Source organism: Pristis pectinata, chromosome 2 (genome assembly GCF_009764475.1).
Source record: "Pristis pectinata isolate sPriPec2 chromosome 2, sPriPec2.1.pri, whole genome shotgun sequence".
NCBI classification, from domain to species: Eukaryota; Metazoa; Chordata; class Chondrichthyes; order Rhinopristiformes; family Pristidae; genus Pristis; species Pristis pectinata.
This window is the reverse complement of record NC_067406.1, coordinates 113,810,714-113,833,793: the sequence shown is the minus strand read 5'-3', so window position 1 is coordinate 113,833,793 and position 23,080 is coordinate 113,810,714. Positions and strand designations below refer to the sequence as shown.

The window sequence follows — 23,080 nt, the reverse complement described above, 5'->3', positions numbered from 1 at the left end:
TATATAGCTGCAATGTACAGTTGGTGGAATGCAGCCTTTTTTTGCAGGAACAGACTGTTGTTTCTGATCTGCAGTGTTTATTTTTCTGTGGGTGATGTCTTTTGTACAAATGTACCATATCTCTGCTTTGAATTTTGATGGCCTTTTTCATTTTTGTATGTTATGGAAGTGGTGCTGTTGGCAGAGATCTTGCATCCTATTTTGTATGGATTTAGTGTACATCTTAGAAATTTCAGGAGTATTGAGCCTTGGAGGAACGTTGGGTGTGAGGTAAAGGAACTCGGTCTTGTGGTAGCTTAAATTAGCAGCATGGAAAATATTTGGTGGTGCTGGAACCTCTTATTTTAGAATTTTATTAAATAATATTTTTAAATGTTATTTTGTTTTCAAATTGCAATTTCCATCTCTGGGATATATCTGATTTCTATATCATATACTCTTTCATTTTCACCTTTCGAGAAATTAATTGGGATTTCATTGGAATCCTTTTCCATTGTTTACCATGAAGAAGAGCAGTGAAGTACTACACATTCTTTGATTATTTAAAAAAGATTTTTTGTGTTAATTTACATGTTTTCAGAGCTTATTTTAATACTTCATTTTTGAAACAATTCAATAGGTTGAATAACCCTAAACTTTAGATTTGTTTTAGTAATCTTTAAATGTTTTTGAACACAGAATATTTAGGAACATTCAGTTACTGACGGTCAATAGCCAGTTAAACTTGGCAGCGTGGCTTAAATGTCCCTATGTTTTAAGGGGTTTTGAGGGCAGGGCTTATTCTGACCCCAGGTGATGAAGGTTCTTTTTCATCTTTCATTTTATTTACACAATGGGATATATGCTGTGGGAGGCTGTCTCCTTGTAGGGCCTCAGTGCTGAAGACTAGGTGGGTTCTCTCAGCAAGTTCATGGTGAGCAAACACTGCAAGGTATGTATGGAGTTCTTTTGCATAAGACAGCAGCAAATGTGGGTGGCTTACCATTGACATCAAATTCAGGGGCATTAATTCTTAATTGCTCAATGCCAAATACAGCTAGTGAATTAGTGAAATAATGGAATGTTTAATAAACTGTTGCATACCTCTATGCGAGTTGTCTGTTCTTGCAAATTCTAGTTATGTTAGAGTACTTTTTTTTAAAATTCAAATATATTTCAATTCCATATGATATGAGCAGACCTTTCTCAAATCCCCTTCAATAACCTTTGAATATAGAGGAGCGGAGCTGACGACATAATAATGTTTTTTTTTAATCAAAGAAATATCAGTCCAGTTTTTCTTGAAGTTTTTGGTTTGATTTTGTCTAGTATTATACCTTTTTTTGATTTGGGGGTTTTCTCTTCATATAATTAAATTTCTTTTCAATTTTTTTTCCATCATGTACACTTAGCAAGAGAACAGGAGGTCTAGATTACATATTTTACTCCTTGTGAGTATAAATATTAACTGTTATTGTTATCGCGATTTCTTTGTATCATATGTATAATTATTAATGTTATGTATATCAATTTGAATTAATTTGAAATTCAATAAAAAGATTGAAAAAGAACAAATATATTTCAAGAAGCAATCCTCAGTTTTCTTCAGAAACATCCTAATGTAATAGCACTGAATGCTTTTGTTTGCATCCAGTAGTAAAAAAAAGAGGAAGTAGTACAATTTTATTTGCTTAGGAAAGCTTGCCTTAGCTAGTCTTGCTGGTGTCAGGCATTTGGTATAAAGAGGAAAATGGAAAGTAGTAATGGAAAGGGCACAAAAGGTAAAACTGATAATAGATTTACTGCTGCATTAGGTTTTTTAAATTGTCATTTTACTTTTGCCATGTAATATTTTTGCACCTTTTCCTTTGCAAAAAAATGCCAATTAGCTTAATTATTTTAAACAGAATCAGACTGATTGTTAATGCTTTCCTGGGATGCGAGTCTCATTGCAAGACTTTCCTTCTATTGCCTATTTTTTAATTCCCTTGAATTGAGAACCTAGCTGGACTGTTTCAGAGGACTATTAAAGCTCAACAGTATAGCTACACTGTATGTATTTGGAATCACAGTTATATTGGGAAAGGACAGCAGGTTCCCTTCCCTGAAGGGTATTAAAACATGTTCAAATTATTGATTCTAAATTATCTAATTAAATGAATTCATATTGCCCAACAGCCATGGCAATATCTGAACTCATGTCTCTGAATCATCAGTTCAGGTCTTTGAATTGCCATATTAGTAACTTACCACTATGCCTCTTTCCCTGTGGAAAGCAAGAGTTGTCAGTTTTCCTTGTCCCCACAGTGTATTGCTTTGGATGGTGTTGCATGTTCTTGTTAAATTAGAGCAATAAAACCCATGTGACTGAGGCAGGGGATTTGTGATGGGTAGTGATGACTCTTAAATTTATAACACTACTCTGCTGCTGGAAGTTGCTAAGCTAGTTAGAAATCCAAATTTATATTTTTTTCATAGTTGAGAAACAATTTTGTTCTCTCGTTCTCTAATTCTACTTACTTCCATTGATCGTTTGAAAGCTTGCATGAATATGTATTCAAATTTAAGTTGTAATCAATTTTCTGTTACTGCTTTACATGGACAGAACTACTTCTTCAGACATTAATGTGCATCATTATTCAATAATCTTCTACAATGAAAAACTTGAAATGAGCATAATTTTCCAACATCTTTCCAACATTCTTCATAATTTCTTCTATGTCTCCAAATGACTGTTTTCTTTCAGTTAACAATATTTTCCTAAGTTCTTTTCAGAGGTTAACTGGAAATTTGCCAAATTGTCTTTTGATGATAAAACTAATTAAACATGCATTAATTAAAGAGTTAATTGAACCAATAACAGTAGTGCAGAAATTTTGGATATTTTGCCATTGATAAGAGAATGTTACTCTTAGCAGGACAGTTTGTTCTTTTCTACATAATATTTTAATTAATTTGCCCTCATTAAAAAAAGTATCTTTTATTAATGATACTAACAGTGGGTTTTGTGCCAGAGTTACAGTTCCTCCTTAAAAGGTGGGGAGTGAAGGAATAGCTGAGAGAAGTGCAGTTCTTGTTGGCTGACTGTGAAAGAGCACTACTGGCAGCTGTAGAGAAGTCACAGAATTCTATCTTTTCTTCATAAGACTGGGACGTGTGCAGAGAGTCTTTCAGCACAGAAACTGGACCTTCAGCCCATTCTGCCCATGGGGACCATCAAGTATTATCGGAACTAATTCCATTTCCCAGCAGTTGACCCATTGCCTCCTATGCCATTTTGTTTTAAGTTCTCATTGAAATACTTAAATGTTCTGAAAGCACCTGCCTCCACCGCCCCCTCAAGCAATTAGTTCCAGGTTTCAACCAGGTATATCTAGCAGGTTTAATGTATTCAATGTCATTATTATTTAATTTTGGATTTTGCATTTATTTAATTTTGTATTTGAAAAAGTACAAGAAAACATTTCATTCACAAATGCCTCAGCAATCTGATTGTAGATTTTGTAAAAGATCATATTTATCTGCCTCTCATGTTTGCATATACTCCCACAACATATTAGAGAATTTATGCTGATATGCTTGGTTTTTCATAGCATAGAAGATATATCCTAGTCTTACCATAGTTTGAAAACAAACCAGCTTATTTTTTTACTGCTGCAGATTGGTTTCTGCAGATTCCTAGTTGAGTTTCCTAATGATTTAGTGATATCAAGTGACATTGATGTTTTTAATATCGAGGCACATAGGTAATCAGGAAAAAGACTTCAAAAAGCAATAAATGAGAAAGAGGCACATACACATTCTGCATGGGAAGGAGAAATGAAAGTGGGGAAGGAAAACACAAAGGGATGAAGGAGGCTGTCAGAGAAGGAATGAATACATGAAGAGCAAAAGGGTAATGAAGGGAAAATCTAGAAATAGAAGTGGCATGGATCTGGCATTAAAGGAAAATATCTGGAATGATTCTTTTCCACAGACCCCAAATTTAAAATATGGTAATGGAAATTGATTTCACAGACTTAGATGAAAAAGAATCATGTTTAGTATTTAACCTGAACAGCTTTTACAGTTTTTACATTAGAGATATGCCATTCTTTTGTGCCAGTATAATGGGTCTAAGATGAAGATTTTTCTCTTCAGAATTTTTCTTTGAAAATCTTAGGGATGAAATGTACTAATTTCAGAATGTAGGAAATCTATATATTTGATACTGCAAATTCAACTTCTTATAAGTACAATTTCCACATGCAATCTATGAATCAATTTTAGATTAAAATATCTGAATTCCTCTGTGGCAGCGCACACTATTTTAGTTGGCCTCTGAATTAAAGATGTCTTATGCTGGCTGCTACAATTTCAGCACACGGGGTGGGGTGGGGTTGGGGGGAAGCAACTTCATCCATATCACTTCCCATTAGAACACTTGGAAAACATTTAATTTACAAATTTGAGCTTTGAGGAAACATTGAATTCACTTGGGAGTGTTCTTACAAATATAGAGAACCATTTCAGTAGTCTAATGTTGTTCATATCATTTATTCTTCTCACTTGCTAGCAATATAAGAGACTTATGTATCTTATTCCCAAACTTCTGTGGACTGGGATTTCTTTTAGTTTTTCTGTATCACTTTATGATGCTCTGCTTCAAATATGACACAAATAGCTGCTTTCCCTTTGTGTTTTGACAGTCTTGGCCTTGCAAGCAGTCAAGCTCTCTTGCCCAAGAGAGTTAAGATGGCTTATTGCACTCGGGATAGCTCACTATCTTGTTCAGCTATATCAGAAGCCCGATTCGATTTATCAGTACATAGAGTTGTAATATTCAGATTGCTGCCACTAATATGATGTGAGTTTGATCACTGAAGCATGGACAGCAGTTCTTTGATTTTGACTTTGAAGTACATGAGAACATGTGAATGTGATTTGAAACCCGGAATTTGGAAATTTTCTTTCTCCTGAACTAAAAACATGGAAAGGAGACAAAATAATCATACTGGTCATACAGTAACGTTTAAAAAAAGATCCCTTTCAAATTGTCAAGTATGTTCACCACTTTTTTTGATTACTTTGTATTAGTTTAATAGAAAACAAAAATTATATTGGAGAGTACTGGTAGTTTTGTATGCTGTGAAACATTTCGTTTAAATTGATCATTATGCCAAATGAAAACACGTGCCCACTTGGGTTCTGATTTGGGATTAGGGCAGTGCTAATGGTTGGTTCAGTTGGCAACTATAGAGTAATGCTCTCATAAAGACTGGAAATGCACTATATTTGGTTCCTGGTCTGTTAGCAGTGATTCCAAAGGAATGTTACAATTGACCTCAGTTCCCTGCACTAGGTGGGGAAGAAAATCACGCATGATTCTGTGGGATTGAATGTTGAATAAACCAAAGAAAACATGAAGTGGTTGTTATGGAGCTGTACTGACAAATTGTCATCAGCAGAGCTTCTTGAGGATCTGTGTTTGTAGGGTCACAATTTGAAAAAGATTCTTTTAACATTACTGTATGACCCATATGATTATTTTGTCTCTTTTCCCCTTTCCAACCATTAGAATGAGGAAGTGGGACACATACTAATTTTAAGGACGTTTGTTTTGACACCACCCACATGACAATATTTAAAGTACAGGAGGCTCTGTCAACATGCAAATAAAAATTTGTCTTCTCCCTTAAAAGTTGCAAGCAACGATGTTTAATATGAGTGGGTGTTCATGTTGCACCATAGACAGGTACCGGATGCTGATTGTTTTTCAGTGCCTTTGTTGTGTAACAAGAATGTTTCAGCCAGTACTGGTGATCAGCCCCAGTATCGTAGCACATAATCACAGCAGACAGTGCACTCAGTGAGGATGGATGGTGAATCTTGTGAGCTCCCATTTCCCCTCATGACCACTTCTAGTCGCAGTAATCACCTCCACACCCTGTCCTTTCCCAGATGCTGCTTCTGCCACTGATCTGCTATTGCCTCTGGCTTCCATTGCCTTCAGCCCCCAAATTCCTCTGCTAAAGTGTTGGTAAGGAACCAAAGCTGTAGAGTTGCAGGTCAGGATTGTTCCAATCAAATAGATATAGATGGTTACCTTTGAAAAGCAAAACAACTTCAGATACTCAAAATCTGGAATTAAAACAGAAAATGTTGGAAGTAAACAATTCAAGCAGTATCTATGGAGAAAGAAACAGGGTAGGACTCCCTTTCTTTGGCTTTTTATCTTATCCTAGAAGATGTCCAAAGCTGTTCTATGCTGTAGTTCTATACTTTTAGCTTCTCGTGTTACTCAATAGACTGTAGCTCAGAATAATCTGAATCCTGGCCAGTCTAACCCTATGCTCTACCCCATTCATCACAGCTTTCTTCACTGACCAACATTCTTCCAAGTGCAGGAATGCCTTAATTTTAAATTTGGTTTTCTTATTCTTGTTTTCAGATTCTCCAGTGGCCCATCTCACCCAATGTCTGTAACCTCTTCCAGCCTTGAAACCTTCTGAGATCTATGTGATCTTCCAATTTTGGTGTCTTGCATATTCTTTATTGTAATTGCTCCACCATTGGCAGTCAATGAACACCTAAACAGTGGTTTTTTTCCCCCTAAACCTTTTCATTTCTCTATATCTCTCTCCTTTAGAATTATTTTTCACCCCACACTCATTGATCAAATTTTGAGCATCTGCTCTAATAATCTTGTTTGGTGCATTGTCAACTTGTATTTGATAATATGAAGATTTTGGAATATTTTACTACAGTAACAATACTACTTAAATCAAATTGCTTTTATTACTAGCTCAATAGAATTTTTGTTGCCATTTGTTTGTTTCTGCAGCAGTTGTTAAATCTGTCACAGTGTAAGCTTTTTGCAGTCTTTTTGTTTTAAAAAAATGCAAGATCATTATGCCCTCAATAAATGGCTTTATAAGGTATTTAGTAAATGCAGTTAGCAAGGTATTTAATAGCCTGTAATTATACTACTGCTAGTTCTGTTTCAAGAAATATAGAAATGTTATTTGTTCCATGGGCAGATGTCTATATATTGCAGTATTAGGTGCATTTGTGTATTTGCGTGGAGGGATGAAAGGAAACCCTCCAATATTTTACCCTACAGTATCTTGCCTTATGGCATGGAACTGTAATGAGTCAAGACATTGTCTGACCAGTAGTCAAGAGCTAATGGTCATATTTTTAAGAAATGTATTCTCCAAATACTGCACCGTCTTCATTTGTCATAAACCTGCTGTGGAAGCTGTGATGTATAGCACTGTCATTACAGATGTATTGTTAGAGGGTTTCCACAAGGTTCTTCATGCACTGCAATTAATTTATTGCAGTAAACAATATGTATTGCTCTCACTGCAGCCAAGTGGATTTTTTTTAATGAGGTGGATGTTATTACTGCAATAAATCAGTTCAAACTTGTAATGTATAATTCAATGTGTGTATTCCCACTGTAACTTCACTGAATAAGCCGACAGTGCATCAATGTCAGCCCAGAGCTCAAAAATGCTCCAGACCATTCTCCCACTTGGTAGCTAAATATGTTCTTTAATTTGCTTGTAAATAAACACAATTTAAGATACAATGAGAATGCTGCACCACATGCTTAATTTTTAAATTACATTATCCCTCTGCAGTAGTTCCATAAAGCATGTTGTCTCCACAGATTTATGCACACTTGCATTTTGAAAACAACTAAAAATCAATTCAAATTGGTTTAACTATATGGCCCTAAGGAAAAAAAACTAATTCAAATCGATCTACTTGAAATTCAGTTGCATTTTCTCAGTCACTTGAATTGATATGCACTCATTGTGATACATAATCAGATTGGAAAAAAATGTGTACTCAGAAAAACCTGCTCTAAATGATTTCCATTAATGCACTTCTCTTGTTGTCTTGGCTCTACAATATTTTGTTTTCATTTCTATCTATGGGATAGATTTAGATGCAAACAAAATATTGCAGGGCCAAGACACCTTTGTTTGAGCAAACTGTTGTTATGTTTTGGGATGCTTGTCTCTTTTGATTAAGATAGCTAGTGTTGCATTCTGTTGGAAGGTGGCTGTCTATTATGTGCAAGAGTTATCATCATCTTGTAGTTCTACTATTTCCAGTAACCTCAAAGTATGTCCAAGAAACCAAGAAAGTTGAGGCAGGGCAGCTTATCTGTTTTAGAAGTATAAATTAGTATGTTAAAATGAAACATTTTTCTTTAAGGTTCAGCTTTGAAACATTTATTGATTTAATCCTGACCAAATTACAGTGAATTGATATACAACTTTCCATACTTCGAAGTATTTGTGTACCTTGTTGCCATTTAACCCACCAAAGTCACAGACCGATGAGTGCATCGTTGTATTAACCTGCCAGCTGAAGGATCACAGCAGTGACTATATAATATGAAGGGTACAAGAAGTCAGAACAAATTGGAATTAAAAAAGCCTGCAGTAATTTGTTCAAATTAAATATCTGCTAATGTTATTCCCATCAAAGTTGTAGATGTAGTCTTCGTACGTGGGTTAATGATATAAATGGTGAATAACAAAGCATTCCATTGTAACTCGTTCTATTAGCAGTGAGAGAGACTAAGTCTGGGAGAAGTAAAGGACTATGGGGACAAAAGGACAGTTGGAACTTAAATGTGAGAACCCATAGCTGTCAGAGGCCACGATAGCCTATAAATGAAAAAGGTGATCTTGTATGCAACTTACATTTTGTTAGTGACTTGGTGGAGAGATGAGAGAAAATGCAACAGTCCACAGTGGATATGTTTTCATGTGCAGCTTAGGAGTGCGATACTGGGTCAATCCTCATGAGGCCTACCTAAATTGTGAGCTGAAAGGAATTTGTTTAATTTTCAAGGGAAAAAAGGTCATTGTAGACTTACGGGTAATACTTTATGATCTGCAAATGTGACATAGGGAAAAATTGATGTTCAAATTGTATTTCCTAAAGCTATTCCCATTATCCTATTTGTCTGAGCCAAAGGGGTTACATCAAGTACATTTTGAAAGCCATTTTGCACCTTTTTGATTGTTTCATTTATTTCTCTTAATATGCCATGGCCACAGTTGGTTTTCATTCTGTTTTTCAACCAATTTGTTCTTAATACGTTTCGACTAGTCTTTTCTCTGTTTTTTCTCCTTTCCTCAAAGGATTGTTTCTTGCTTGTAGTATAGTTCCATTGCCCTGAGCAGCTTTCCAGTGCCTTATCTGATGTTTTTTTTTCATTCATGAGCCTAGATGGTGACTGCCAGTAATGCAGGGCCATAGAAAGCAATAGTATTGCATCTGAACCTGTTCAAGTTTAGGCACATTATCCTCCCCTCCATGGACTCTGTCTATACCTCTCGCTGCCTTGGTGAAGCAGCCAGCATAATTAAAGACCCCACCCATCCGGGTCATTCTGTCTTCTCCCCTTTCCCATCAAGCAGAAGATACAGGACCCTGAGGGCACATACCACCAGGCTCAAGGACAACTTCTATCCCACTGTTATTAGACTATTGAATGGAATTGGACTCTTGACCTCACAATCTACCTTGGTATGACCTTGCACCTTATTGTCTACCTGCAATGCATTTCCCTGTAGCTGTGATCTTTACTCTGTATTCTGTTATTGTTTTTACCCTATTCTACCTCAATGCACTGTGTAATGAATTGATCTGTATGAACGGTATGCAAGACAAATTTTTCACCGTACTTTGGTACAAGTGACAATAATAAACCAATACCAATATTTCTGGATCATAGTCTGGAGGGGAAATCTTTGACGGCCTTTTTCCTCATTGACTCAAGGTCTTAAGCATTCTGCTAGTTAGATGATTAAACCCTGGGCTTTCTTGGATTTCGTGGGCATCCAGCTTTGGGCCATTGTTTCTGAGAAATCAAATTCCAAATGGGAATAAAAATTAATTTGCAAAATCCTAAATCCTTCATGATTCTGATAGTTAACCACTTCACAAAGCTGTAGTGCTGATGTTTTCTAAAATGAAAGAGTTACTTAGTTAATAAATTAAAAGCTTTTTTCCCTGCATTAAATGAGAAGATAGAAGAGTGTGCCAAAGTATGAGTGAGCCTTTGAGCAACTGAATTTTTTTTTTTACAAAGATGTATGTTAAGGGAGCGTTGTTACTGGATTGAGTTTGTAATGTGCATGTTTTGCCTCAGGAACATAGAGCTGATTTACAATAGTCATTTTAACAATATATAACATACCCTGCATTGGATGCATTATTTATTTAGAAAATGCATTCTTGTTGAAAGGTTTTGAGTCAACATTGTTACAAAACAATATTTTGTAAAGTAAACCATCTATTTCTATTTACCTAATTAAAATGCAGTGATGTTTTGGAAGAGTGACATTAATGTCACTGGAGTATTTTTTTATTAATTTAAAATTTACTGAATCTGTAAATATCTTATAACCTCTGCGTAACCAATTTTGAAATATCCCAGACATAAAACATGGTCAAACAATGAAGCTTATAATTTAAAGATCATGGGGCACATCAGTCCAGAAATGTTCGATGGATTATAAAAGAATTCAGTTAGTCATGGTATTTCACAAAGTAATGTAGTTAACCCTAAGGGCAGAATTATCAGGAATAGGTAAAAGGATTTACAGTTCGTAAAATAAACTAAGTGGTCCAGGCTGTATGATTCAGACACCATACCTGGCATTTGCTACACTAAGAGTGGGTGAGTTCTATAATTTATTATTGTAACAATATTAAGCAACTGGGATTTTTTTTTCAAATAAGTATGTTGCTTTATATTGTTTTATGAAGGTTTTTAAGATGTCCTACTCAGATGAAGTTGGGATTGTTGCCAAGCTGAGGTTATTGTTATTGGAATTACATATCTGTAATTAGGCAGATACTTTGTCAAATCTAGATACTCCATAAATTGCAGCTGGAATGGAAAGCATTATGGCAGTAGGCAAACAGGAAAATGTACAATCACAGTGCAAAGAAGGAATAGGATTCAGCAATAAAATAGGGCACATAAAGTGAAGGAACACTGTGATAACTTTCAGATGGGAAATCAGTGAAAGTAGTGAGCTGCATAATAATGCTGCAAAATCTTTCCAGCAGAAATATGTAAGGATTGTGAAACCGTTGTTGTAAACCCCATATTTGCATATAGGAAAATAACCTTTGTTGATTTTCCCTGAAATTTATCAATACTTAAGGCTGTGCTGTGTTGGATGATCCCATCCGGGATAGCAGCATTGGATGCTACAATATGTATCAAGAATCTAGGAATGAAAAAACTGAAAAGATTGCTTCCAGTGACCTGAGAATGTGTAAGTATGCAGAATATAGCTGACAGGCAAAGTCAAGTTTAGATCTGATTCCTGATTACTCTGCTTAAACCAAGGATCTTAGGTCAGATACCATAGGATTGTACCTCAGGATGTATCACCATCTTTCAGTAGGGAATAACATTTGCAAGGCAAGAAAGGAAATATTTATTAAGTATTTTTAAATTCAGAGAACATGATCTGCAATAAAGTAATAATTTGTAAATGTAATTTCTGTTAAAGTACATCTTCGAAAAAAGCTTGGTTGTTCTGCACAGGAAGAATGGCCTGAGCAGTTCTGCATTAATGTCTGTAAAGACTACTATTTTGCTGCTAAAATGCAAACATGTTTAAAAGGCTGTAGATGGTGAGCAAATCCTGACACTGAGTCTATTTGAATGTTAATAGCTGTTTAGAATGAAGATCAAAATCCTTGCTTCAAGAACACAAGAAATGGATACAGTTGGTCCCTTCATGCATCTCTACCTTTTAATGTTGCTACCAGACCTGAACCTTGTCTCTTTTTGCAGCCTAATCCCTTGATTGCTTTAGTGTCCAAAATCTAAGTCTTGCATATATTTATTCAATGACACAGCATCCTCAGCCCTCTAGGACAGAGAATCCCCATGATTTATAACTTTCTCCTCATTTTGGTCCTAATTGGCTAACCAGTTATATTGAGTCTGGTTCTGGACTTCCTACAGAGTCTTTCAGATTCAATTCTATCCAATCCTATCAGAACCTTGTATGTCACAAGGGGATTAATTCTAATTTTTATTGAGTGTAGACCAAGCTTCCTTAAACCCTTTTAGCCCATGAGCAAATGCAACCCATTTATCTCAGTGCACTATATCATGTCATGTTGTATACATTTTTTATGTGGATACTTGGAAAATAATTTTAGGGTATGGTCCATGTAACACATTGAGAACTAAAGTCGTGGCCCAACATGATGAATAAATTGAGAACCACTCCTCAAGTCTGAGGCAGTAACCTACTCTGTCAATCCTTTCAGAATCTTGTACGATTCAATGAGATCATCCTAATTCAGATAATCTCCAGTGATTATAGGATAATCTTATTCAATCACTCATCCAAGGGCAATGCTTTCATCCCAGGAATCAATCTATTAAATGTTTGCTGCAAGGCATGCATATCCTTCCTTGAGAATGGAGACCAAAAATACACACAGTATTCCAGGTGTGGGTGTGGTCTCACCAAGGCCTCTGCAAATACTGCAATACCTCCTTATCACGCACTCCATTCCCCTCACAATAAAGGCAATGTACCCTTTGCCTTACAATTTTCTTTTTTATTATTTTTATTTTTTAAACCTTAAGCACCACGAAGCAGTAGGATCAGGTTCCTGCATCATGAATTTCTTACTAGTTGCAATATGTTCTATTTTTCTATCCTTCTGCCAAGTAAATAGCACATACTTTTCCCACATTTTACTCCATTTATCATCTTCTTGCCCTTTTGTGTAACTTGTCTATATTGTGACAAGGTGGTATGGCATGTAGTGCCCTGTATTAGACCAGAAGGCATTAATGCTGTAAACACAGTTTGAGATCACTCACAGTTTAATTGGTGCCTGTAAACAAAGTTTGCAGATTTTAATGGGCTAAGTTATGCAGGCAGTGGTTGGCATTCAGCCACTCTTAGTAGCAAACCCTGGAATTACATTGGACCAAACTGAGTGACGAATGCTGGCTAATCTGTCATTCCTCTGTGCATTTGTCAGAACTTTTGAATCCGTTTCCTAGTCTTTGTTTGGGGGTGGGGGGAGATGCATACAATGAGGAAAGGAAGGAAACAAGACTTAAGAAGAGTGCAGATCGGGTTACCCTGAAGTAAAACAGATCTACATGCAGCTAAGAATGCTGTCCTTAAAAGATACTGACAATAGTGTAGTCCATGTGGAGTCCAGCAACAAAGCCTGATGTGCTGGAAATTCCTAGCACTATGCCCAGGAATTCTCTTCAGTACACCAGTCAGACCTAGCATAAGAGTGGTGACCCCACTGATTTCGAAGCAAATTCTCGTCTTGCAGATTTAGAGGGAAAGATATATTAAATTATTTATCTTTGCTTGTTTTATTTTAGCGATTTTAACAATTTCTTAGTATGAATTAGGTGTTTCAATTCTAATTTTATTTTTAAAACAGTAACATTTTAAATCATGTACTGCAATTTTAATATATGTCTGAACATCATGGATACTTACAAAACAATTATAGAAAAAAAAGCCTCCTGGGTTTGACAGGAGACAAAGCTCCAAGCTGCCTTACGTCCTATCAAAGGCTGTCTGAGCATTTCAGGCATAGGTCTTCAGAACAGAGTCTAGTCACCACGGAGTCCTGATTCTTGAGGGTGGACAATTAGCTTGCTTCGCCCTCTGCATCTGAACTAACTAAGTGTGGTCAGGCGGGGAATAGGGATGGTGAATCTTGTTCAGTTTGGCCCAATGTGTTGTAAATGTCATGTTGCAGCTCAGAAGCAGCTTGAAATTTTAAAGAGTTCTTTACATCCGCAATAAACTGTGACACCCACAATATGATGTCTACCCACTGATATAATTTTTTTGAGTATTTCTTTTATTATTATAACTATTCATGTATATTGGACCACCTCTGAAAGAATCAAAATCAGGATTATTATCACTGACATATGTTGTGAAATTTATTGTTTTGCGGCAACAGTACAGTGCAAGACATAAAAATTACTAAGTTACAAAAATAAATAAATAGTGCAAAAGAGGAATAATGAGGTAGTGTTCATGGGTTCATGGACCGTTCCAAAATCTGATGGCAGAGGGTAAGAAACTGTTCCTAAAACGTTGAGTGTGGGTCTTCAAGCTCCTGTACCTCCTCCCCAGTGGTCAAGCAGATATCCACTTCATTTGGAATTTAACACTTGCTTTATAAGTAACTCTGCAGTTACCATTTGCTTTTAATTGTACTGTAAGTTGTCTCAAAAAGGTTTGAGAAAAGAGGGGATGGGCCTAGGCTCTTTTTCAACCCTTTCATAAATATTATTTGCAATTTCCTTTATAAACAAAATAATAGAGAAACATTTATGTAAATATAAAAAACAATAAGTGGAAGTGGAATCAGGAGATAACATCTTGGATAGTCATTGGAAAAAGAAAAACTAAGAGAGATGAGCAAAAAGTTTAGTTTATCTTGAGCAGCTAATGCCAGTATTGGCTACTCTTGGATAACTGACATCTATTTCTGGCCAAGAAGGCAGCTCTTAAAGGGGTTGATGAATGTCTCAAAATCATGAAAGTAAGTTTTAAAAATATATTTAAATGTACAGGTAGGAGGAGGGGGAATGCTGTTCTTGGTTTTGTTCCTACACTCACTCCCTGTTACAGTCACCACTGCCCCTTGGCTACTGCGTCTTCTAGCCTTACCTGAGAACTGCTGCAATGTCAAATGCCTAATCTTGAATTGCATGTTATCGGCAGGTTACCTGTCCACAACACACTCAAAGAAATGAGGCCAAAGCCCAATCTTCAGTCTCTTCATACCTCAGAATTCAGATTCTGAGATCAATCTCTATATGAATTTTTGGATCCAAAGTGGATTACAGAGAAGCATTTTCTTAAGTTTTGACCACCAGGAAAGCTCCAGAATATTTCAGAAAATAAAGTTTTCGGCAATCTTCTTGGTAAGGATGAAATTGGCAAATAGATTGGGGAGAATGTGGAATTGTTCATTTTGGCAGGACAAGTAAAAGAGAAGTAAATTTTCCTACTTGCGAGAGAGTGCAGAGCTCTGAGAAGCAGAGTGTCTGGGTGTCCTAATTCAGAAAAAACTCCTGTGCAGGTATAGCAAATAAATAAGAAATCCACCAATGCTAGCCTCTATTGCTCGGAGAACTGAATACAAAAGTAGAGAGGTTTTGGTTCATATGTGTGTGTGTGTGTGTGTGTGTGTGTTTGTTGAGACCACATCTAGAAATCTAAGTACAGTATTGGCCTCCTTATTTAAGGAAGGATGGAAATGCATCATAAGCAGTTCTGAGAAGGAGTAGTAGGCATGGCTTCCACTACCTTCCAACGTGATGCTTCCTTTTCCCAGCTGGCTATTTCTCATCTTAATTGAGGGCTTCTGATGAAAGGTCTTTGATCTGAAGCATTAACTCAAAGATCTTTGATCTGAAATGAGTTAGGAAGTTGTGGGCATGCTACATTGGCGCTGGAAGCATGGCAACACTTGCAGGCTGTCCCCAGAACACTCTGTGCAAAAGATTTATTTCACTGTGTGTTTCGATGTACATGTGACTAATAACGATATCTTTTTCCTTGGACGCTACCTGGCCTGCTGAGCATTTCCAGCACTTCTTATTTATATTTTAGATTTCCAACATCTTTTTTTGATTTTCATTTATTAGCTTGGAATGGGCAGGTTGTCTTATGAGGAAAGTTGAACAGGCTACACATATATCTGCTGAAGTTTAGAAGACAGAAAAGAGACTTCATTGTAACATATGAGATCCCTGAGGGTTATTTGCAGGTGGATCTGGAGAAGATGTTTTCTCTTGTGGGAATATCCAGAAAAAGGGTCACTGTTTTAAAATAGGAGGTTGCCTATTTAAGACAGATAATTTTTTTTCCTCTGGTACTCCAGCAAAGGGTGGTGGAACCAGAGTCTTTGACTATTTTTAAGTCAGTGGTAGATGGATTATAATAAACAAGGTGAAAAGTTACTTAGGGGAGGTAAGAATGTGGAGTTGACGTTACAATCACATCAGCCATAATGCTGTTGAATGGCTGAGCAGGTATGAGTGGCCAAGTGACCCACTCCTGCTCCTAGGCACATATTTTGTTTAAGACCGATATATCTGATGGGAAAACAGTAGTATAATGTAATGTAAGTGGAGAAAATAAAATATTCTTGAAATTAGAAATAATAAAATCCTGGCACTAGGTTACTGTGTATTCTGCCACAACCCACCCACCCCACTTCACTTATAGCATCCACTGGCCTCAAGAATGATTCCAGAGCTTTTGTCCCCATTAACGCATGCAGACGATAGAAGTTTTGATTTACTTTGTATGCTATGGAAAGGTTCCTAATAATAGTCCTGAACTTACCCTTTATTATTTTTTTCGTTGTCCATTACCCAGTGCTCCTCGTTTGAAGAATCTCTTGGCTTCTACTTAATATCTTAAAAACGTTTGTACTCAACACCATTTAAGACAAAGCATTTGAGTTTTAATGACCTTAACGTTGCTGAATCTTTTGAAACCATGAAGTATACTCTTGATACTCCCCTTGTACAGTTCACAGGATTTAATTGCTTCACTTATATTTCAGTAATCAGCCTCAAATGCAGTACTTAAAATAAGGGCTTACCTGAGTATCATAAAGCCTCAATATGATGACTACTTTAATTAGTTGGCAGTATAATTTCATATTCCATTTGAAGATCCATTATCATCAGTAATCTGACAGGAGGGATTAATGTTTTGGTTGCACAATCTTCATCAGAAGATCACAAATATAAACAATGCCAGTGCAATGGAATACCACAATTTAACCAGTCTTCTTGCATCTTCTGAAGTTAATTCTATTTCAAAAATGTTGTTTGTATTAGTTGAAAGATGTATGAAGCACCCGGAACTGGCTTTGAAGTAGCCATTGTTGCAGAAATTGAGGTGTCATGGTTTAAATATGTACATTTGTGAAATTGCTTTTGAAGTTTGTGCTTCTAGGCCATGGTTATTTTGAACAAGGAACTGTTGCAAACAATAGGTTTGGTCTTTTGCTTTGAAACAAGCTTTTTTTAAAAAAAAACAAACACTAGTACAGCTGATGGAAGTTGAAATAGTGAAGGTGAATAATTAATATGCAGTATATAATGTTTATTTTACCATGGCAAGCAGTAAATGCAAATTATTTTGAAAGGATCTTTAATAAGGTTAAGATTGTTTATTAGCAATGTTTCTTTCACACTAATGCTAAAACACATTTTCATATAACATGCTATTTTAGTTTGTATCTTTTGTGCATGTTATCAAAAATGTTATATGTTAACAATTTTACTAAAAGAGTCCTCATTACAATATTTGCTTCTATTATGTATTGTAGAGGGAAATCAACCTTGTTATTTGTAAATTCCTGATAGAGTGATGCTTTAAAAGAGAATCATTTAACAATAGTTTTTCCAATGTAGTTAATAAGTAACCCTTTGTTCATGACATGCATCCAGACCAGATGCATAAGGACTTCAGGAATGAGATATTTCTGGAGAAGATAGCCTCCTGGCATAGTCTCTGAATCACCTTTTATTTTCAAGCCAAATATTGTGATCTTTCCCTTTAGCCTATTGGAGCACTTAACCCAAAAAGAGCTGCCTTTTTTGTGGAGCGTCATGAAAGCTGGGAAGATGACCAGGTTCCTGCTTTCCACTATGGGACTCATTATTCGACCAGTAGCTTCACTCTCGCATGGTTGTTAAGAATAGTAAGTACGGTGACTGTAAAATTTAAAGCTGCTTCATCCAGTCAGCACATTAATGTGTCTCTTCCTTTGAAAAAGTCCCTTGATTAAGGCAGGATAATGCAGCACAAAGGAGACATAAATCTTGCACATAAACTGGAGTACTTAGGCTAATTCCAGGTAATTACTTGCACTTGATTTTTTTTCCAAATCAGAATATATTTTAAGATCATTTAAAATCAATTTCATAGCTTGATTTTAGCATAGATTGGGGATAATTAGGTGATAATTTGAAAACACTGCAATAAAGTATAACCATAAAATAATTTACAGTTAATAAAGTTCTTTATGATGTGAAGCCTCAGATAGAAAGAAAGATGTGAAAAACAGTTTTCTTAATGGTACTTGGTGCATTTGCACTAGAGTATTTTTGCACAGAATGTTGCAGTTGAGCATTAACAATTGCAAATAAAGATTATTATCGTCCAATAATGCTTCCACGAATCTCAGCTCCCCCACAATTTTATACTTGAACTAAAAACATATTGATTTACTACACGTATAGCTGGATGTACAAGCTGATCAAGATTGGGCAGCAGCTGTGAAAAGAAAAGATAGATTTATTGTCATTGTTTATGCACCCTCTATTAGAGTTCCAGATCTTCAGCGTTTTTCTATATTATTTCAGATTTCCAATATTTGCAGTTTTGTTTCTGTTTTGCATTAATAATGTGAATTGTTTTAAAGTAACTGCTCAATGTTTTCTATTTCACCTTTTCTCTTTGAGTATTGATTTTCCCTAAATGGTTCAAAAGTCGAATATTATAACATAGGGAAATGATTAGACTTTCAGAACATTTTGCACATCTACTCTTTTCTCTTATAAAGGCCCTGGTCACCCTTTTGTGCCTCACCAAGTGGCCATAAATTTATTAACTTAAACTCCAAGTGTCAGCAATATGTAGACTAATTTGAGATAATTATTTTGGCATGCATTACAGCTGAGCCTGATCCTGACCTCATCCAGAATCCATAAGAACATAGTGATCAGGAGTGGGAATGCCGGTTAATTTCTCCCCTCCCCCCGCACCTCAGAAATATGAGATAAAGACCCATTGTCGGTAGCATGAAAGGAAGAGGGAATGGGGGAAAAGACAGAAAGAGATAAGGAGAAAAAGATTAAGATGTGGGGAATGGTATAGTGGGAAAGAGAGGAAAGATGCGTGGAAATTGTAGAAGAGAATGAGAATTCGTGGGGGAATTTTTTGGGGGGAGGGATTTTGACGAGAGATCAAGGAAGTAACAAAAAGGATAGAAAAGGAGGGGATAGAAGAAATGGAAGGAATTGGAAGAGTCAGAAATGGAAATGAAAATAATGGATAGACTAAGGACAGATGGATACATATGCACTGTAGATTTAAACGTTGGAAAAGAGGGAATGAGAGGTAGGAAAGAGAAATTGCTGAGGTAAATTGTTCATTTTCTTCATAATTTCTTTAAAATAAACTTTAACAAACAAGTTGCTTATTTGCATTAACTAGAGAATGGTAATCATTTTAATTAGAGACAGAGATATACATTTAAATTAAACAATACATTCTCACATTTATCTTGTTTGGTTTTCCATAGCTACCTACTGTAATTCACACTTACATAACCTGCAATTGCATTAGATTGGCTTTACTGTGCTCCTGATCAATCAGACTAATTGTTCCAGCCTGGTAATGAATTTGAATCGGTCCCATCTCACTGTTGATGAGCTCAGTAACTTCCCTTCTTGTTGGGTAGGTTTTGCAAGTTCTCAATCAGACTGCTAAATGGAGCAGTGGTGCAGTAACAATGGATTCTTTATTGTGGAGGGAAAAAAATCTAGCATTGCTACTGCTGCCTTGTACAAATAAAATCCCTTGCCAACTAGTCATTGTATCATTAGGAACAGCTGTTCATCTATCATGATCATTCAGTATAAAGAAATCAGGAATATCTCAAAAGTGGGAAGTGGATCAGCTAAGATTTTTATTGTGTTTCTTGAAAGTCATTGGTAAACTGATTAATTATGAGTAAACGTTTGAATTGCAAAAATCTAACAAATCAGTCCAATTAAAAATAGTTCCGGTAAATTAATGAACAAATTTATCTTTGTGTAGAAGTAATCAAGGAGGCATAGAGTACATAAACTTTGTCTTGACTTTTTAATGGTGCTAGAGCTCAATGACTGTCAAATATAGGCTTTTCAATAGCCAACTACTTATGGTTATTTAGTTTTTTTTAAATACAGGACGGTTATTTTTACTCAGAAATATTAACTTAATCATTTCCCATACAGGAGCCATTTACTACCTTCTTTCTAAACCTACAAGGAGGAAAATTTGATCATGCTGATAGAACATTTTCTGCAGTGTCCAGAGCATGGCGCAACTGCCAGCGTGATACCTCTGATGTAAAGGTATGTGATAATATGTTTATATGTTCTAAAATTATGCATTGATGTTGTTAAACAATGTAGGTGTATTTACTAAATGTAAAGCATTCATAAAAATAGATAAGTAATTTGCTTGCTGTTTCTCATTATGATGAACTTTTATATATTCAAAGGACAGAATAGATATTCTGATTTGCGCCAGTATTGTATAGTCATCTCCGTAACTGTTGCTATCATGTCAGATTTACTATAATGAAGCAAATTTAGCAAATATCTTTTGTCATGTTAGCAAAATTTGACTTCCTAATGGCCTATTCAGTCCTCACTTGAAATTCTGCACCTTGATTTTTTAGTCCAACCCCCTTGTGGCAATTTTACATTCAGCAGTCTTGTTGACTGCCTGGACAGTGAGCTTAGCTTTGAAACCAAAATCTAGTACATCTCGAAGATAGCCTATGTACACCTGGAAATTTCAAATTCACTCTCATCCTCATAACAGCTGACACCCCTTACCCATACTGCCCTCACTGCCAGACTTAACCTCTTCAGTTTTATGACACTACACAAATACTAACTAATTCTGACCGTGATTATATTCATGTGTTGCGCTTAATTTTTGCTTGCCTTTTGCCCTCATTCATACTCACTTTCGCTTGCCAGCTAATTCCAATGAACTCCATTGATTTTAAATTTCCTTGTCTTTGATTACAAAATACCTTAATGACTTTATTCTGACCTTTACGGTGTTCTCCAGCCATACATTTTTCAAATCCCTTCAGCTCACACTCTCCACATTTGAGCCTCAACTAGCGTTAATTTTTTTCGCTGTCCTTTCTCTCATTGTATCCAAAAAAGACTTCAGTTATCTAAACCCTTAAACCTTGTAATCCTCCTCCATGCCCTCAAATTCCTTATTGAAATCCACTTGTCAAACTTCCCTTAAATCATTTCCCATTCCTACTCTTTGAATTTATCCATCTGTGTTCTTTATCTTCTATCAAGTTCTTCAAGAACATATTTTGCAACATCATTGATTTAATTTAACATGAAAGCATTTATCACTTTCAATTGTCATTAAAATTTTTCTATTGTCATTATAATTTTTCCTGGTGCTTTCAAAGATTAGATGATTACTACTGCACTGTCTGAAAATGGCAAGAGTGATATGAGGACCATCCATGTTCTCTCTTTCCCCTGGGTGAAATACTTTGTTGTAGCAAAGCTATTTGCTTTTCAAAGCATGAAATGGCTAAAACCCAGCAACTGAGGCTGGTGTACTGGAGTGTTCAGCAGGTCTCAGACTTCTGGACTACAGAATCAAAACATTATGTCTTATGAATTGTGCAGGTTCCTGGATGTGCTCCATTTAATAGACATCCAGCTTGCTTTTCTTTTGAGTACTATTGATGATGTTTCAGGAACAAAGAACTACATGCAATTGTCATTTGAAAATTATATGTCTGTAACCACCTGAGGAGAAGATTTCATATTTCAGAAATATACAGCCAAAACAAAAACATACTTAAATGCAACAATTAAACTTTGCAAATGTGTGGGCACATTTATTGTTAATTGTATTGTTTTGTATAATGAAAATATATGAGTTTTAATTCTTAATTCTCTACATATGCCTACTATGTTTAAGCATAAAAAAGGTATGCATTTCTCCACACCTAGCATCCAGATAGGATTTTTTGGTTGGCTAATAGAAAAGGTTTGGTGGAATTAGAAAAATTAGCAGCAAAATGCTCTGCTCATTAATTGACCAAATATTTTTGGTATTAATGTGCTTTGCCTTGTGAAGAAGAACTAATAAAATGGAACATTTTAATATTCTCCAGAGTATGCTAACAGTATTCAGCTGCAAACTTCAAATGTATTTTTTATTTAATGTAGGTAAAACACAATTTTTAAAAAAAAGTAACATTTAATATTAACAATCTGAAAGGTTCACTGTTGTGTTCATTTGTACTTAAAATCTGTCTATATTTTAATCACAGAATAAAGTTGCATAAGGGTAATGCACAACAATGGGGCAATTTCCGTAACATATCCAGTTTATTTCTGGGTATACAGAATGTCCAGTTCATGTAAGGTTAATGGATACCAGGATGAATCTTCTGTGATCCTTTTAATTTCAAAAAACCTTCCTGGACAGTGGATTGATTGATTATTTTGATTTGTTGTTCAAGTATCAGTTAGCTGGCTTTGCCTGGAGGCCAGTGCTAATCAACATTGCAGAGAATCACATGAATTGGCTGCAGAAAGAGTTCATGCCAGTAGGTATCAAACTTTAATGAAGAAAGCTGAAGCATATGTGTGGTCACAACCAATTCATGTCTTCATACCATGAAAGCCTTGGGGTTCATGATCAAAGCAAACATCTAATCCTTATATGGCTGCACTGGGATATAACCTTTGTTTGAACCTATTGGAATGTTCTAGTGGTAGTGTCTTTTAACAAATTCAAATTAATTGTTTTTATTTTTCTTGTATTGCTCATTTTTCATGAGAGCTGTCTTGATTTACAGTATATCCCTAAATATTTATGATATGAATTTACTAGAGTCCCCCTTGTTATATGTTTTTTTGTATCATAAAATAGCTAATTCAATATTTTAAAACTTGAAATGAATCGTATTTTTCAAGGATCAGACTTTTCAATCTGCTCTACAGAAAGTGTCCAGGTCTTCAGGCTGTCAGTGTCACAAACCAGCAACAAAAGAAACACACTGAGCATGATTCAGTGTTAAAAACTATTTTATTAATCACTACTTATGATAATACGTAAAATAAAAGTTAAAAAAAATGTTAGTATGTTAGAATTCAAGAATGTTAAACCTCGAACGTTAACCCCAAAACTAAACTCTTCGTGTGTGTGTGTGACAAAGTCCAAAACTCCCAGTTCCTGAATGGTTCTTAAAGTTCAGT

At 35.7% G+C, this 23,080-nt stretch overlaps 1 protein-coding gene across 1 annotated transcript in view; it reads left to right on the top strand.

Annotated features, from left to right (window-relative positions):
* lrba (LPS responsive beige-like anchor protein) overlaps positions 1-23,080 on the top strand; it is a 626,133-nt gene that overhangs the window by 451,610 nt on the left and 151,443 nt on the right. Inside the window, exons 44-45 of the mRNA XM_052010590.1 lie at positions 17,611-17,751; positions 20,054-20,173. Of these exons, the coding sequence (XP_051866550.1) occupies positions 17,611-17,751; positions 20,054-20,173 (261 nt within the window). The remainder of the gene's footprint in view (positions 1-17,610; positions 17,752-20,053; positions 20,174-23,080) is intronic.